At 38.0% G+C, this 17,074-nt stretch overlaps 1 protein-coding gene across 4 annotated transcripts in view; it reads left to right on the top strand.

The window, feature by feature from the left end:
- Positions 1 to 2,070: 2,070 nt before the first annotated feature.
- FAM184B (family with sequence similarity 184 member B) overlaps positions 2,071 to 17,074 on the top strand; it is a 41,103-nt gene continuing 26,099 nt past the window's right edge. For 3 of the 4 annotated variants that reach the window (XM_018067749.3, XM_018067745.3, XM_018067737.3), the window contains exons 1-2: positions 2,071 to 2,601; positions 14,397 to 15,161. In XM_018067749.3, the coding sequence (XP_017923238.2) occupies positions 2,467 to 2,601; positions 14,397 to 15,161 (900 nt within the window). In that variant the 5' untranslated portion in view covers positions 2,071 to 2,466. The remainder of the gene's footprint in view (positions 2,602 to 14,396; positions 15,162 to 17,074) is intronic. The other variant, XM_018067754.3, reaches the window with a different exon arrangement.

Here is a 17,074-nt window from a genome sequence, read left to right as displayed (position 1 = left end):
GAATAATGGGACTAATGAACTTGAGTCATCCATGAATTTATGTTCTGTGGTTGCATTTTCTGGTGCATGAGATCTGACTGAAACTTTTCCAGTGTTTGAAGTATTGTCTGAAAAGTCTTGTCTGGACTCAAAATACTTTACTAGTGACAAATTATGTTCTGCTAAAACACCATCTTGTACCAAAGCCTCAAGTTTTTCCCTCTAACCCCCCAAAATACAAAACCAGCTTGAGATATCTCAGTGGTTTATTCCATTTACACTGTCCCTGATGGTCTGTGCTCCTCTGCTCTGCCTGTGCCCATGTATGGGTCTCAAGTTTCTGTCCACCTGAGCTTCCAGGTCCAGTGTGTCCTCTGCTGTTCAGCTGAACAACCATACACAAGTAGAAGACTATAAACCTTCCACTTTTGGTGCCATGTTACTGTCCATATAGTAGAGCGATAACACAGGTAACTTATGGTGAGTACTTTTAAAACATTTTGCATTTTCCTGATTTGCTTTCTATTTTCACTTAATTTTGTTTGGGTTTTTTTTCCCCTGAGGAAACAGGGTGCTAGGATATTGCTGCAGCTCTTGCTATTCTCTTGATTGTCCTAATAAGCTTGCCAATTTAATCAAAATTTTACATATAATTAAATTTCTACACTTTTTCTCAAATTGATGACTGTGTAGAGAAGATATAACCATATTAACTGAGTTAAATTTAAGTGTCTTATTAGCTATCAGACAATTGACAATGCCATGTGCCTGTGCCCTAGTCACAGAAGAAGTTCCAGCAGCACCTTGGACATTTGTGTCAGTGAGTGAAGAAATTGTACTTTGGTGTTCCTTTGTGCAGGGATCTGTTTCTTACCTTTTCTTACTAATATTCTGTCTGGGCTAAACTTCTTTTGCCTGCTTAGAATCTCCCAGCAACTGTGATCATCTTTGTTTTCTCTTCTACATTGCATTTCTAAGTCCTCATTTCCTCTCACTCTGGAGTGAAGATTCTTCTGCCTCTGGATATTTACAGCCTCCCCTTTTCTCCCAGCAATTCAAGGGTTTGGTTTTCCTGTCCCGAGGTCTTCTTACTTCTCCCCACCGCCTGTAGGCATTCCTCTTCTGCCCTGATCCTTTTCTTCTGTGTTATTCTTAAAAGTGCTTTATCTCTCCTCGACCTCATCAAGGCTTTCCCATTTTCCTTTTATCCTGCCCTTAGCCAACACCACATAATCCTCCTTTCCAATTCTAATAGTCCTCAGGAAGCTCTTTTTTCAAACCCACCACTAGCAAAGCAGAAGCTTCTTGCCCAAGAAGGATGGCAAGTACTACCAGGAGGTGAGACTGGAAAGCTGCCTTAGCTGCATGGGGCAGGAGGAGGGAACAGGCTCACGAGTCCCTCTGGCTGCAAGACAGTGTGAGCTGAGGTGGAGCCCTTGACCTGCTCCGTAGGGTCTTGTGTACTGGCTAGTGACACATCAAAGGGGTGTTGAGCAGCTCTCAGCTTCTCTTACCTGTTCTTTCTCACTTTTCCTTTTCTCCACCTCTCTGATTTCACCCTGCTTGGCCTTCTCCTCCTTCCTTTTTCTCTTCTAGACTTGTTTAAACGTGTTAACTAACCAGTTTATTCTCATGTAACATTTGAAGCATTCTTTTTTAAAATTCCATTATCTTAATAGCTTGCCTCTTTTTTTGTGCCCTTTTTTCTGCCTTTTCTATCCTTTTATTTATTTTACATGTACAGACCTGATCTCTTTGAAACAATGTGCACATTAAAAAAAAAAACAAAGACCTGTAATATTGTCGGTTTTCTTCAAGCACCTTTCCACTGCATTTAGTGTAACTGAGGGGAACTGAGTCGCTTTGGATAAAGCAGGCAGACCGGATCCTGGACACAGCTCCAGGGCTCAGCTGTTCTCGTGTGCCTCTTGGCTCCATCCTTTTTTCAGTGTGGCAGCAAAAACTGAGCAAAGGTTTTCTTCATCACTTAAGTGGTCTGTCCAGACTTTAAAGAGTCAGAGCCAGAATAACAGAGCTTATGAAAGGTGCCAACACTGCCTTCTCTGATGACTTCTGCAATGCTCTGGCAGCCCAAGAAGGCAGCATGATTTAATCTTCAGGCGATCTATGCTCTAACAGATCCCCGGCAATGCCTGTGCTGCTGCCTGTATGGCTGGCTCAGTGTCCCCGCTGGGAAATTTGTAGCACCCAGCCGCTGGCATCTTCTCCTGGCGGAAGCTCAACCATTTGAAGAGAAGGGGAGGGAAAAAAATATCCCCATCAGGATGTTTGCACATGTTGTTCTCTGCCTGCTCGCCTGGGTGTTTTGCTGAAGGACTGGGACATCTGCAGAGAAGGGAGAGCGGCGGCGGCTGGAGCGTGCCCTGTTTGGGGCTGAAGTTCCTCCAGCGCCGGGGGCGGCGAGCAGCGGGGACGGGATCGCGCTCCCCGGAGCGTACACACAGACCTGATTAAAATTCAAACCTAATGGCCTCTGGCATAAACAACGTTCATCAGCCCGGGACTTGCAATGGATCTAAAGCCTCTCGCAGCGGCTCGGCAGAGGAGTACAATCGGGATATGCACATGAAAATGTGCAAGAAGATTGCCCAGCTCACTAAGGTAAGTCTCGCTGTTGCAGCCTTCCCAGGGAGGTGAGGCTGCCCTGGCCGGGGCGGCGGGGGTGCCTCGGAGCTGTCTCTCCTGATGGCCCCTGTCTGACAGGAGGGAAGGGAAACGGGTCCTCTCTCTTAGGGCGGCTACTGAGAACATCAGTGGGTTCAAACTTCCTTCCAAGCATTTCCCCGCGAGGGTGCAGCCCAGCCTTGGGGGCTGCCTTTATGGCAGACGACAGATGCCTCGCAGTTAAGTGCTCTAATTACCGTGCGACCATAACGAGAAGAGCTCCAGCTCTGCGAAGACACGGGGTTTGCCCCTGAACTGTTCGGAGGGATTGACAGTATCCGGGTTCTCCCCTAGAATTACGAAGACGGCAAGTAGTTTGCATTTTATAGGTTCACGAGTAATATTGTTGCAAAGCTGCAGCGGAAGCGAGGTACTACAGTACAACAGTACTTTGACTCGTAGTTAATTGTCCGTGATGTGCCTAAGTAGCGACACTTCAAATGACGTTGGTAAAAGGTAGGAGTTGGAGAAGAGGCAGGACTAAATTGCATAGTATATTGTACCTAAACTTTTGGTCAAATACTGAACTGCACTATATTTCCCACACCATGTTAAGAAATAAGAGAAGATATGTAGGAGATGGCAGTTACCTTTAAACGTATGTGTCTTTGTCAGCGAGAAAAAACTATTTACTACCCCTGTTTACTAACACAGCTTTTGCACCTCCTGTAACCTCACTGCAATTGATAGAGACGTTTTAACAATGAAAAAACACTGACAAAACACAGGTCAAACAATAGGAAGTCATTCAGATGCTCAGGTTAGAATGGCTTAGTAGTTACAGTGCCATCGTTCTCATCTCACGATAACTGTGTGTGATAATGTACATCATGTGTATCAATACATACAGAAGGGCTACTGTATATGCTATAGTATACTCACTGTACTATACCAATACTTATTTTACAGGTGCTTTGTTTCTATCTTTGTTAAATAGGATTTGTACACAATATGATCCTTACTTTTTGCCTGTGTTGCAAAATTTTGTTGCAGTGTTTTTTCAATTTTTTTTTTTGCTAAATTTCTACTGTTAAAATGTGAGAGGGTTGATTTCTTTACTTTTAATAGAATTTCTCCTCTAGACACTTTTCAGTCATCTGAAAAAAAAAGATTATTTATATCTGGAGCTCAAAAAAATACGTCCAGAAAGCAAATAATTCTGTTTTGGAATGTGGCCTTTAAGAACCAATTTTCTCTGCAATAACACTGCACTTATAGAGAACTCACGGTAGAATTGGAATTTAAATCATGTGCTTTCCCTTCTGAATTCTGGGTAGACTAAATCTGAACCAACAGTAAACAGTAAGAAGCAAAATATGACACCAAATTAGCTGAAAAATGGCTATATGGAAAATTTGTTGTAATAATTTTTGGCCTAGGAACTTTGAGAGCTGCCTTTCAAATCACTGTTTTCTTGGCTATATTGCAGTCGAGATGATGATAATAAAATCCCTCCTAAGTTTAAATGGCTCATAGTGCTTTCCTTTCTTGTTTCTAACCTAGTATGCAGTAATGCTGTTTGTTGTTGCACAGCTGCAGCTTCCTGTCTCAGTGACTTTAGATTTTCATTGATGAGGAGATGATGATCTCATTACTCATCCACTCAGTGTTGTGCCAGGTGAGATGAATACAAAATGTGTAAATTAGGTGTAGGATACAGATCTTGACTTCCATTCTGTTTCTTTGTTACATAGTCAGTAGTGTTCTCCTCCTACTCTCAAAGGCAAAGCAGGGGCGTGCAAAGGTATCAATGAAGACCAAACTGGGTGAGATTTCCATTGTTGCATGTAGTGGTGATTATGTTGTAAAGGCATTGGTTGGTGCAGGGAGTCTCCTCAGGTAATCTGGAGCCAGAGATCTTGACAGCTGCTCCCATTCTACTGCCCTGGTATTTCTGCTTTTGGAAAGGTAGGATATAGGAAGGTTTCATACCTTCAGTCATGCATTTTTCTGTTCTGCACATTTTTGGCTGTAGCAGCAAAAGTAATGTTTTGTTTGTTTTGAGCAGCAAACTACTGGTTTTTGTAGCCCATTTGTTTTGAAGTCAACCTGTTCATATGATTGAAGCAGCATGTATGACTTTGTACTAGTAATTCAGTGTTTGATGGAGAAATTTAAACTTGACTCTTGGAGTGCTGTTTTCTGCTTGATGGCTCTTTGTAGAGAATAATGTGGAGTTAAAGTGCATGGTGATTTTTATAAGACGCTTTGGGTTTCACTCCCTAGTGTCTCAAACTACAGATTTCTAACAACCATTGGCTATTGCAGGATATGCATGTGCTTATGGATTCTTAGGACAGTCTTTTTTATTTGAAATAGGATGAAAAATGCAAATGAACTTTTGATGAATGTTGAGGAAAGTGGATCAACTTTCATTGGCGAGGTGGTTCGGGAAGTTCTGGCAAGAACTAGATATGCTGCAGATATCCATGTTATTCAGGCTTCTTTTCAAATCTCTGGCAATGGGACTCAAAGTAAATCTGCTGTTCTGGACTGCAGTTCTGGAATCAAGCCTAATATGAATAACTGGGAAGGTGACATTACCTGGTGATCAGACAGCTACCTACGCCACAAAACATTTCTGTTTCCTTCTTAGAGACAAATTCCTGGATACCAGTTGAGGGATTTTTTTTTTTTTTGCCTTCGAACCCTTCTTTTTCCCGAGGGGTTCATCTGACTCTATATTGTGAATTTGAGAGTCTTATTGTAAGAAGCATGTTTTAAATTGCAGCATTATGGGTCAAGTAGATTGTTAGTAAAAAAAAAAATCGAGCAGTTTGGCAAGAATTTTGTGTGTATATGTTGGATACCATGAGTCAACAAAGGAGGAGAGTGCTGATGCAAGGAAAAGTTAATTGCTGGTAAAATGCACTTATGAACCCTTTTTATTCCTTCAGGGGAAAGAAATGTCAAAGGGAAGCAAATGTGTTCCTCTTCTAGAAGCAGCAGCATAGGCAGATGTTCCTGAATGACTCTGTGTGGAGCAGTTCAAAATGTTACACTCTAACTGCTTTTCACCACCAGTCATTAGAAGGTTTAGCCCCTCAGCTCAGTCAGCAAGGTAGAAAATATGAACTTTATATAATAAGCTTTGGTGGAAAATCAGCTAGATAAGCAAAACCCACTTTCCTTAGTTATTTAGGGAGGGATGGCTGACTTTTGCATAAAAAATGTATGTTCATATTAATTCTATGAGCTTTCACTCAGTGGGTGGAAATTTAGCGAAGAATTAGCAAATGACCTGGCATGTGTGTGAGGGCATAGGCTTTTTACACCACTCCAGTGTCTGTAGCATGGCTATATATTAGATCTTTTAACCTTTGCTGTTTTATTTGCCATAAACATATCAGCTGGTTTTTGTTTATAGGAATGAAATATGATCAAATTCTAATAGTTTATTCTGGAAGCACCTAACAGCTGAGCAACTGTAACAGAGCACTTCTGTGGTCTGCTCATGTTCCTGTTGAAATATGTTGCCTTTTTCACATTGTTTAAGATAAGTTTATTGACCTTATTTACTGTGATGTGTTAACAGTACTCAGTAACCAATGCTTAGAGTGGTTCAGCTGTTGTGGATTAGTTATTATGCTGCCTTGGCTCTCCTGTGTGCTTGAGGCTTTTTGATCTCAGTTCTCTAGAGAGGTATTCAATATTCTACAGAAATTAAGCAAAATAGAATAGCATAAAAACTAGGATCATTCTTTTGGAGCAGCAATATTTTTCCTTTGGGCAAGGAGTATAAAAAATATTTCTATATAGGTGAAGAAAGAGACTTTTTATAAAACTGGTTAAATTATGTGCTAACGAGACTAATAAAACCAGCTACCAATAACTCCATGTGCTTTATGATGTATTTGTTTTCATGATTTTTGAATACAATTTTCTATCAGGATTTAAAAGCTAGCATTATCTGTGCCTATGAGCTGACAAGAATGTGCAGACTGAGATTTCTTAACCTGTCCTCACTATGTTTTCCTTACAAAACTAAAAGGGAACTTCTGGATCATTAAGTATATGAGCAATGTTATATAATTGTGTTGATGAACTAGCCAAAAGCAGTCTTAAAGCCACTACTTCTATTAGGAAGGAACCTAGAATCTTATATTTTAATAGATAGAAGTTATCATTTAAATTAATTCAAGGTATAAGAATGATATCTCTGTGCTGGAATTACCTCCTTATCATACAAATTTGTCACTGATTATACCAATTTGCAGAAAATCTGACAGCCTTAGTAATCAACAACTCAAAACTACTTTATAATGGAAAGTACATAATAGATTCAAGTCTCTTTATCAAGGAACCCTAGATAATGTTTTTATACAAAATGTTATGCATGTTATTAATATGCATATTTTAGGCAGTAGATAATAAAATATCTTATGATTGTGTAATTTTTATATTTTTTATGATCTGTCTTTTGTTTGCGGGTAATATTTAAAAATATCTTTTTCAGTGACACTATAACTGTACTTCTCTCTTAACATTTCCTTTAACCAGTATGTAGATGCCAATGTTTTACAAATGTGTAAAATTATACCCCAGTTAGAAGTCAATGCCAACTCAGTTGAAGACATTCTCACATAAATATTCTAAAGCTGTGTATTTTAGATTTTTGAACGCTTCATCATTGTGTTTTATATATAAAATACTTTTTTTCCACAAAGTATCATGTTCTTTTCCCCCAGTCGCATTTTCATTAGATAAAACAGTGTTTATGTTTTATTAAAATATCTGTACCACTAAGGTAGAACTCCCTCTGTTGCCACCTTTATAGTCACATCTTAAACACATTAACTGGCTCACTGTAACAATTCATTTGTTTTTTCCTGCCTGTACACAACCAGTCTGACTTTATGTGGTGCCAAAGAGCACTTAACCTACACTTCTAGTAGACACAGATAAGGCATATGAGGGTTTTGTTTTGCTTGTGTTTAAAGCCATCAGGGAGTGTGAGAATGTAGCTAGTACAGTAACAAGACTGAGTTAATTTATCCTACCTCCCGGTGAGGCACAGGAGCTCAAACTTTGCTGTACTGGTTCAAACTTGGCATTTTACTTAATCTGTATTCATTTGTCTTCCAAAGGATTTGGAGACAGCAGAATACACATAACCCTATTACTGAGGAAATACTACCTTTATTTTATAACGAAACTACAAACTGACTGACTTTTCAAATAGAGATTTTTTTTTCTTAAGTTAATAACCTTGATGAAATTCCTCTGAAGTAACATTGCAGCTTTTTAATGTAGTAGTCATTCAAAACTTTGTATGACTTGGTTCTTAGGCACCTAAACACAATTTGAAGTTAAAACAGTTTACTACCAAAGAAGTCTTCTGTTTTAATTATCTTCGGAAGCTACAGCATCTGTTTTTGACTATGCACGACTAGTTGTAACTATATAACCCTCTTAGAGGATTACAGAAGAGCTACCTTTAGATGTAAATATGAGATTACAGTTGAATATATTTTGCTTTTTTCATTCAGGAAGAGAGAACTACTAGAATTCGATAACAAGACTGTTAAGAACTATAGCTGGTAATTGTAAATGTTTTTACAGTGTTGAAATATTTTTACTACGATGCTGATATACCTTAGTATTTCATAAAAATATTGAATTGTCTCAAGACTGTGGGACATTACAATGCAACTACAGTGCATTGCCACTTGGGCAGTCGTCACAGACTGTTTGCACTTTTTCTGGCAATATGCTAGTTAAGTTTTCTTGGGTTTGTGATCATTCATACAATCCCAGGAGATATCCAGCATATGCTTAATAAGAATGCCTTCCTGAAAAGGGAATGGGAGTAATGGCTGTATTCAGTCTAGTTCTGCTTTACAGTTAGGTGTATTTGGGTAAAAATTTCATGGATATATGAGTAATAGTGTAGTATTGTAATGTGTACTGTTATGTAGTCCTGTAACTACATAATAATATGTTGACTCTGGCTCCAACAATGCTGCTTTGAAAGTGAGGGGAGAAGCTGAAAGAAAAATATCTTTTAAAAAGCACTGTATGCTGAAGTCCATCTGGGCCAGTAGCTTGGTTCTGATTGTGCCCAGTGAGTTACAGGAATATGATGTGCCTCTAGTGCACTTGTGTAAAGTATTCTCACTTCCTCCAGTGATCTGTGAGATTTTCCAGAGGCGGGTGAAGTATCTTAGTATTTAATATCTCTGAGTGGATTTTTATTCAATATGTTTCTCCAGTCACTTCTTGAATTCATGTGACCTTTTAGTTGAATTTGCTTACAGCAGCAAGAACTTAAATTTTGGTGCATGCAGTAGTAGAAATTGGCATTATTAATTCATGGATACCTGAGGGTTCTGATGGTTTCTTTTCTTAATTAGCAAAGTATCTAGAATATATAAAGAAGTCTTATTAAATTTTCAGAAGTCCTTTATGTGATTTTTACCTGCAAACTACAGGATAGTAAGAATTTGATTCAGTCTTTATGATCCTTTTTAAGGTCTGTGTCAACTCGGAAGAAACAGCTCATCTATGCCTGTCACAGATCTACACTGAAGGCAAAACATAGAGATCAAACTTCCAGGATACAGACCTATGAGTTTTAGATATGTAACAAAAACCGGCTGGCTAAATTATCAGTGAATTACATGGCAATAAGGCTTTTTTCCCCGTTCTGTTCACACAGAATTGTTGACTTGACTTCTGTATTAAAAATTCTCCTGGACTACAATAGCAACAATGCACAGACAGGCCATAGGTCAAAATGTGGCTCATGTCAAACAGATTTTCTATTTTTTGCACATCACCCATCTGAAAGAGCTTCATGAGATAGAATTGAACTCATATAAGACTGTAATAGCCTAAGATTTGTGGGGATATTTGAGACCTTAAGCAGTTATGCAAGAATTTCACCAAGACAGATTGCTAAATGTGGCAAGAAAATACTTTGAAATCAAATAATTTGGCATTTCTGCTTGCCTACATATGTGTGTTAATTTACATTAATTGTCAATGTTTAAGCATAATGTTTTAAAGTATTTTCATCTAGTTCTGTGGTTTTTAAGAAGCAGAAATTTTACCTAATCTAATTTTTACTGAAAAGTAATGTGATCCTCTGGCGATATTTTAATAGAGCTTAACCTGATAAATACGCTCAAGATGGATTTGAATCACCTCAGGGAGAACAAAGAAATTGAAATGTATTTCATGTAAATGTCATGCTGACTGATTTTATTTATTCTAGTTCTTAATTGCACACAAAATCTAAAAAAAAAAAGTAATAGTGCTTTTGCTATTTAAGTTTTGCAAAATTATTTCTAAGTTATGTAGAAAAAGGTTTTGACAGATAAGATACAACATGAGTCAGGAACCGTAAAAAAAGTTTAAAACATCCTGTTGTGTGGAGTCAAATGCTTCAAAGATCTGGGATAGATCTTGCGTTATTTTGCATATTAAGTAATGACCTGGAAGTAAAAATAAACAACATATTAAAGTTAATACATTATACTAATTCAAAGAGAGTCATAAACATCTAAAAAAATGGAGATAAATAAGGAATATAGATGGAAGATTAACTGCATTCAGTTAATAATCACCCAATATCTGTTTTGGTTTGTAAAGTGTTGGTAAAACAGGATGAAGTGGGTGTACAGATATGGAGTCAATATAAAGTTTGGATGTTCGGAGTGCCAATTTTTTTAAAGCTTCTCTCATACTACCCATTTATATGTTTATGTTATCAACAGTTGCTGAAACTGTTTGGACACATAAAATTATTCTTGAACTTTCAGGAAGCAAAGGAAAGTTCATATGTTAGAGCAGTATCATTCAGCTGAAATCAGCATAGGTGTAAAACAGGATGAGTTCTGTAGGTAATCATAGCCTAGGCTATTACCTCAATTAAAAGATGTTCTTCTTCAGTGATAGAAAAAAAAAGAGAGACTTGTTAGAGTATTAATTAATAAATTGTGGGGGGTGGTTTTATTTTCTAGCCTGTAGAGTTAGTGACAGAGGAGGCTGAGGGATAGAGGAGCCATTCATTTAAATAACTGAAGTTACTTGTAATAATTTCTCTGCCCTTTGCTTTTAAAGAGACCCTTTTAAGACTGGCATGTTTATAGATACCTTACTCTGCTCTCATCTGCTTGGGAACTAGATGAGTTCAAAGAAACAAATTCAAGTGCCAGTGAAGACAAGATGCTGCTGCCACTAGTGAAAAGGAGATGACACAGTCACCAGTCATCTAGCAAACTATAAATGAAAGCTTGTCTCCTTCACTGCTTTGTTTAGAGTGCTGTCAGGAGAACCCTGTTTGGCACCCCCATCTGGGGCTTTTTCTCCATCTTGTGTTTCTTCTTTTTTACTTCTAGCCCCTTCTCCATCAGGAAGGATTTTTGTCCACTAGCTTGGGCCTGAGAAAAGAACACTTATGATCTTTTGCTTTTCTTTGATTCACCTTAGCATCCTCACTCCTCACCTTCCATACCAAATTGTCTTCCTTTCTTATTCAGCTAGTAAAGCAACCTGCTAGAAGAATTTTTTTCATTATGATAGTCAAGTTCCTATAAGAGTATTTAACACTACTGTAGGAACAGAGAACTGTCTTTTTTGGTTTGAGTACTTTAGCTTTTTTTTCACTGATGAGGTGCAGTCGAATGTTTTGGGGGTTTCTTTTTGTTGTTCTATATCACTGTAAATAAAAAGGGAAAGGAAATGCCATTTATATTTACAGCATTTGGAGGATAGAATAGGGCAAATAAGATGTATTCATATTCACTGCACTATTAATACTCAAGTGTATGTGTGTAATAGTGTTTATATCAATCTGCCATACAACTCTCAGGTGCTATAAATTCAGTACAGTGTTTCCCAATCCATTTGGTTTTGGAGAATTGTAAGAAGGCAGTAGCTATTGGTATTATGCTGGCAACTCCAAGAGTATTGAAGTGCTCTTTTAATTTGAAAGAAAATCTGTCTGTATTGTCATATGGTCAGTTTTAGAGCTGCTTTTAAAAAACTGTTTATCAACACAACTGTTAAGGGATTTATACCACATTACCCAGCTGCGTGTACACTCACAAGGTACAGATGCTGAAATAATTTTTCAGTATTTTTCCTTTCAGCACATAAAGACCCACATTTGTCCCATATAACTCCAGTCTCTAAAATGAGGTATCTTGAATAGGAATATAGTAGCTATATTCAGTAATCTGAGCAGCTTAAATTTCATGAAGTACAGAGCATCAGCCATGTAAAAATTAAATCTCTTAAGAAGGTTAAGATACTGAGGAGTCAGTTTCAGCACTCAAGCTTGAAGATTAAATTTAAGGTCATGCAAGTTAAAGTTCTTCATTGTGGTTCTAGCCACTATTGAACAGAAGTGTAGGAATCATAGATAGAGCAGAGAGGCCAGTTTCTTCCATTCTTTTAGATAACTCCCTTAAGGTGATGGTGGTGGTCAAATGCTTAGTGGATTTTGGGAAATCTCTATGATTAAGTCAGACTGTAGAGGAACCCAGATTCCATTGTCAGCCTGAACACAAAATAATATGAGACAGGCCATGGTGATTGACTAGATAAATTAACCAATAAGAGCGGAAGACTGAGTCACAAAGGTGGTGGATGTTCGTTTCTGTTTTATGGATGGAATGAAATACAGAAATATGATCATCAGCATCTGACGTAGTTAATTGAAGAATTGCCCAACCTAGTTACTGGTCATTCAGTGTATAGAATGTGGGCAGAATTAATCTTCTCCTTGTAGTTTTTATGTCTGTCTCCTGAACAGTTAAGAAGTACTGTTAATAGTTAAGAAATCACTGTTCATGGAGGGATTTTAGTTAGTGAAGGAAACTGCTCAGTATACTACAACTATTTCAATTTCAAGGAAAAGTGGTTAAAAATAACAGAGAATAATTAACAACTTGTAATCTAAGGTCCAAAAATATACATATCTAAATGTAGACAATGACTTCTTGTCTGACATTTTTCAGGAATATAATGCTGTTTTTCTCTTTTGTCACATATTTATCCAGAAATATATCCAGACCACATTTTTCATTTGTGACTTTTTAAGGCTTCTCTACTTAATTCATTACTGCCAGGGAGAAAGTTGACTACACACGAGATGTATTTTTGTGTTTGCTTTCATTTATGGTTGACTGAAATTCAATATGTTATTCATATACAGATAGCACAAAATGTGGTTAGACATAGATATGCCAATTCAGTAGTTCTGGAGACATCTTTGGGGCTTATACAACACATTAGAGGCTTGTGACACTTCGTGTGGTCAAGATACTTATTGGACTCGCAATTGAGGCTTGCCCTGAGGAAGGCTTGAAGATTACAGGGCCAAAATTCTAGCATAATTAAAGAATTAGCTGTGACCTTTTTCCTGTATTCATTTATTTATTTATTTACTTAAGGCTATGATTTTCTCAAACATTGTCTAATCTTTTGATTGACCTCTGTGGGCTCAGGCCAGACTGAATATATCTATCATAACTTGTGTACAAATTCCAAACCTAGTTTTGTAGACCAGTAATTTATCCCTAAAAAAAATGTAACCAAACAAATAAGTGGAAAACCTTCACACATGTTAATACACAATGTGTAGTTCTCCTTGAGTTAGATAACTATGTTCAGTAGAAACTGGATTAGTCCCTGTATGTCCTAATGAAGGTCCGAAAAGACAAATGTATCTTTTCAAGGCAGTTACTATGTTGTGCAATTATATGTAACTGTCTTGTAAGCTTAACTGCTCATTTACTCTTCATTTCAGGCCACTCCGGGCTTCTAATAGCATTTTCTTTTCAAAACAATAGTAGTGTGCTTGTACACCAGCTTCCATGAGAGGTCTTTGGTGTATGTTATGGGTAACAAAGCCTGCTATGGGTCATAACTTGTCTTACAGCCAAAAGAATTATTATTCTGCATTTTGTAGAAAAAAATAAAACATCAAAGGATTTAAAACAGTTGTTTGGAAAAATTACTTCTTGTCGTCAGAGGGGCACTTACATCTGCTAAAAGCTGTTTTCTGAGATTTATGACTATTACTGAAATGTGTGGTAAAAAAAATACATTGCCTAAACACTTCTCAGAATCAAGCAAAAGGGGCTTGCAGTTGAGTAATGCTTACCATACAATGCTGACCAAACTAACTTGCAAGGCATGTGGCTTCCAGGAATGCATATTCCATGGTGTTTTAGTTGGAGTGTGGAATTTAATCCACCTTTCATACTTTACTTTCATTTACATCGCAAAGTGATTTTGGTCCACATGAACTAGATATCAGGACCTCAGATTTTACTGCACAGATCTGCCACTACTGGTCCCCAGCACTTCCTAATGCTAAAGGCAATGTGGCAGGTAGCCCTCCTGCACTGAAGGCCAGGTGAACTGGACTACAGATAAGAAGTCATTTAGATTAAGAAGGGGCCTGATTCCCTTCCTTGCATTAGAGATCCAACTACAGGCATGAAGTGACAAGTTGCCAAGAATAAAAAGGAAATTTCTGACAAAAAGTAAAAAAATTATTCCCTGTCACAGTATTGTCTTCCTTTCCTATAAGGTTTTGCAGTGTAAAACTGTCCCTTCTGTTCCTAGTGAAAAAAAAATGAAACAAAGAACCACCACACACACACAAAATATTGATCTATTGTAGTAATTCTCTTTTATTGTTTAACACCTTGATAAATATAGTAACTGGATGCATGGCTACCATTCACTAGCTACTTTAATTTTGTATTTTTCTATAGGTGATATATGCCCTAAACACTAAGAATGATGAACATGAGGCCAGTATAGAGGCTCTGAGAGAGGCTCACGAAGAAGAAATTCAGCACATTCTTGCTGAGACAAGGGAAACGATTCTCCAGTGTAAAAGCAAAGTTGAAGAAGAACAGTTACTGAGAAAACATATTCAGGCCCTTGAAATTGCAGTAGAACAACACAAGAGATTGAAGGAAGAAGCCTTGGCAGAGTTAACATTGTGTAAAAAGCAGGCGGAAGAGAAGGAGTTGAGAACAGGAGTGAAACAAGCACAGGCAGTCCTCTCTAAAGACATGGTAGATACCAATGCAGGCTTTGAAAACAAGCTTCCACATTTAAATCAGGAGTTTGATGAACTGCTAAATGAATGCAAAGCATCTAGAAGAGAAAATCTGGGTAAAAAGGAACATTTAGATGAGAAATGCAGTGTGGAAAGACACACTCTAATAAATGAGGTGGAAAACCTGAAGAGCAAGAACCAGAGAGCAACTGAAGAAACTACTCAGAAAACATACAAACTGCAAGTCCCTTATGAGAGAGAAAAAGAGACTTTGAGAAAAGCTATGCATCAGTCTGTGATAGAAACAGTGATGAATTGTCAGCAAAGAGAAACAGAGCAAAGGAAGAGATCAGAGACTGAGGAAGGTTTTTTGCTGCAGCAGGTAAAGAAGCTGGAGGCAGACCTAGAGGAGAAAAGCCAGAAGATAAATGAGAGGAAGAAGCATTCCCAGAAGCTGAAGGAGAGAATACAGGTAGAGTATGAGATTGTGATCCCTATCTCTACCTATAAAAGTATAAATCATCAATTCTTTAAAATTTGTGACAGGAGGGGTCTTTTACATATCGAGTCAAATGCTTTTTAAGCAGTAAAACAGTTTTAGAGACTTAGAATGGAAATAGGAGAGATATAGTGCTGAAAATTTTAAAGACAGAGTTAAGATGATTAGTAACTCATTAGGAGAACACTTTGAACACTAGACTTTGTATTCTGTGAGGGAGGAGTAAGGTCCTGAACAGAATTTTACCTTTCCTGCCCAGAAATGTGAAAAGAATAGCAAACAGGCACTACTGCTAGCCATGAGTGTTTACACAGTATATTCTCCTTTTCCCTTCTGGTTGCCAATAGCTCAGTGCATGGATATGAACAGGATTAGATAAGAGACCTGAGCTAGCAGGTTGGGAATCAAATGCCTTGTATGGCTCTTGCAGCAGTGGCTTGTATCAAGTGCTATTTAATAAAGTGTCCTTTACACCCATGAAGTTTTATGTGCTGAGCAGTGAGACTTTCACCACTAGTTCTCACCTCACACTTTGCCTGTCTACCCTCACTGCTGTGTATCTCATACATTTGCAGCACAGCTCTGCAGCCCCTTTTAATTTCTGTGTAATTGCATCAAGTGTCAGATGCAGTTTGAGAGGCTGGCATGTCATGGGCAATTTGCCAACCAGCTGCATGTGGTACATAAGGTCAGAGTGCAGGAGAGACACTGATGAGCTGTGCTGAAGTTGAAGTACCCAGCCATGCTCTGTGCTCAGCAGTTCGACTTCCTTCTAATGGTGTTGGTCCTTCATGTCACATCAACTCACCTACCAGACCTGCCCCCAGCCCTATGACAGCAGTCCTGCGTATTAGATAAGAAAACACCATGAAAGTCTAGGCTTGGAATGTTACAGAATAACAAGAATTTTTTCCTAATGGGAAAGATTTATTTCTTTTAGAGTAAGAGAATCCCGGAATTCTGTAGAGAGCAGGGTCAGCCCTGTCAGCTATGTTCTTCCAAGACAACTCTTTACTGGTTTTGCCATCTGCCCTCACATCTTGCTTACTGGTATCATTTTGTTGATGGTGCAGAGTACTGGGCCTCTTCTTTGAGGATGATCTTTGAGGGAGTTCAGCCTTCAGTAGAGTCACTACCTTTTTGTTTTGCAAGATCAGAGGACTACTTGAATAAACCTTCCCCAACATTATTCAGATTTCATTCTCTCTGTGTGTAGATCTGTAGCAGAACAACCTCTATCTTCTACAGAAAAGTGGAGAGGATATAATGAATGACAGAGATGCAGATAAGCCATTTTTTTAAATTGAGTCGCAGAAATCTGTAATACCTGTTTCAATAACAAAAAGTATCCTGGCTCATAGAAGTTAGAAGTGATAGAGGGGGAGAGGGAAAGCAAGATCCTGATTTTTTTTGTGGGTACTTGAAATAACATCCAGGAAAAATGAAGAATGGACACAAGAAAATTTATGCACATGGTTTACTCCTGATTTATTGCATAAGAAAGGCAATCTTTTAGAAATAAATAACGTAAAATATGATAGGAAATGGAAATAAGAAGGTGGTGTCATTAGCAATTTATTTTCTAAATTCAGTACCGGCTGGATAAAACTGAAATATTTTCTGAAGGACATATGCTCAACTCATACATTACAGATCCTCTAAGTCTGTGGAATGAGGCTGATTTACATACCGCTGGAGCATATCGCCTTGAACCTGTGAAGAGAGAGCCTCAGACTAGGATAAATCTGGAAGAAGGGAAAGAGACATGATGTTATTTTCTGTTTCTTTACAGTTTAAATAAAAAAGTAAAAGTTTCTCCTTTCTAAGTTGGGTATTTCTTATGCCACCATTAAACACTACATTTTTTTCAGACTCATGTAGACAGT

The sequence above is a fragment of the Manacus vitellinus genome, unplaced genomic scaffold (assembly GCF_001715985.3).
Source record: "Manacus vitellinus isolate BGI_N305 unplaced genomic scaffold, ASM171598v3 scaffold_0_pilon, whole genome shotgun sequence".
NCBI lineage: Eukaryota > Metazoa > Chordata > Aves > Passeriformes > Pipridae > Manacus > Manacus vitellinus.
This window is presented reverse-complemented; position numbering and strand designations above follow the sequence as displayed.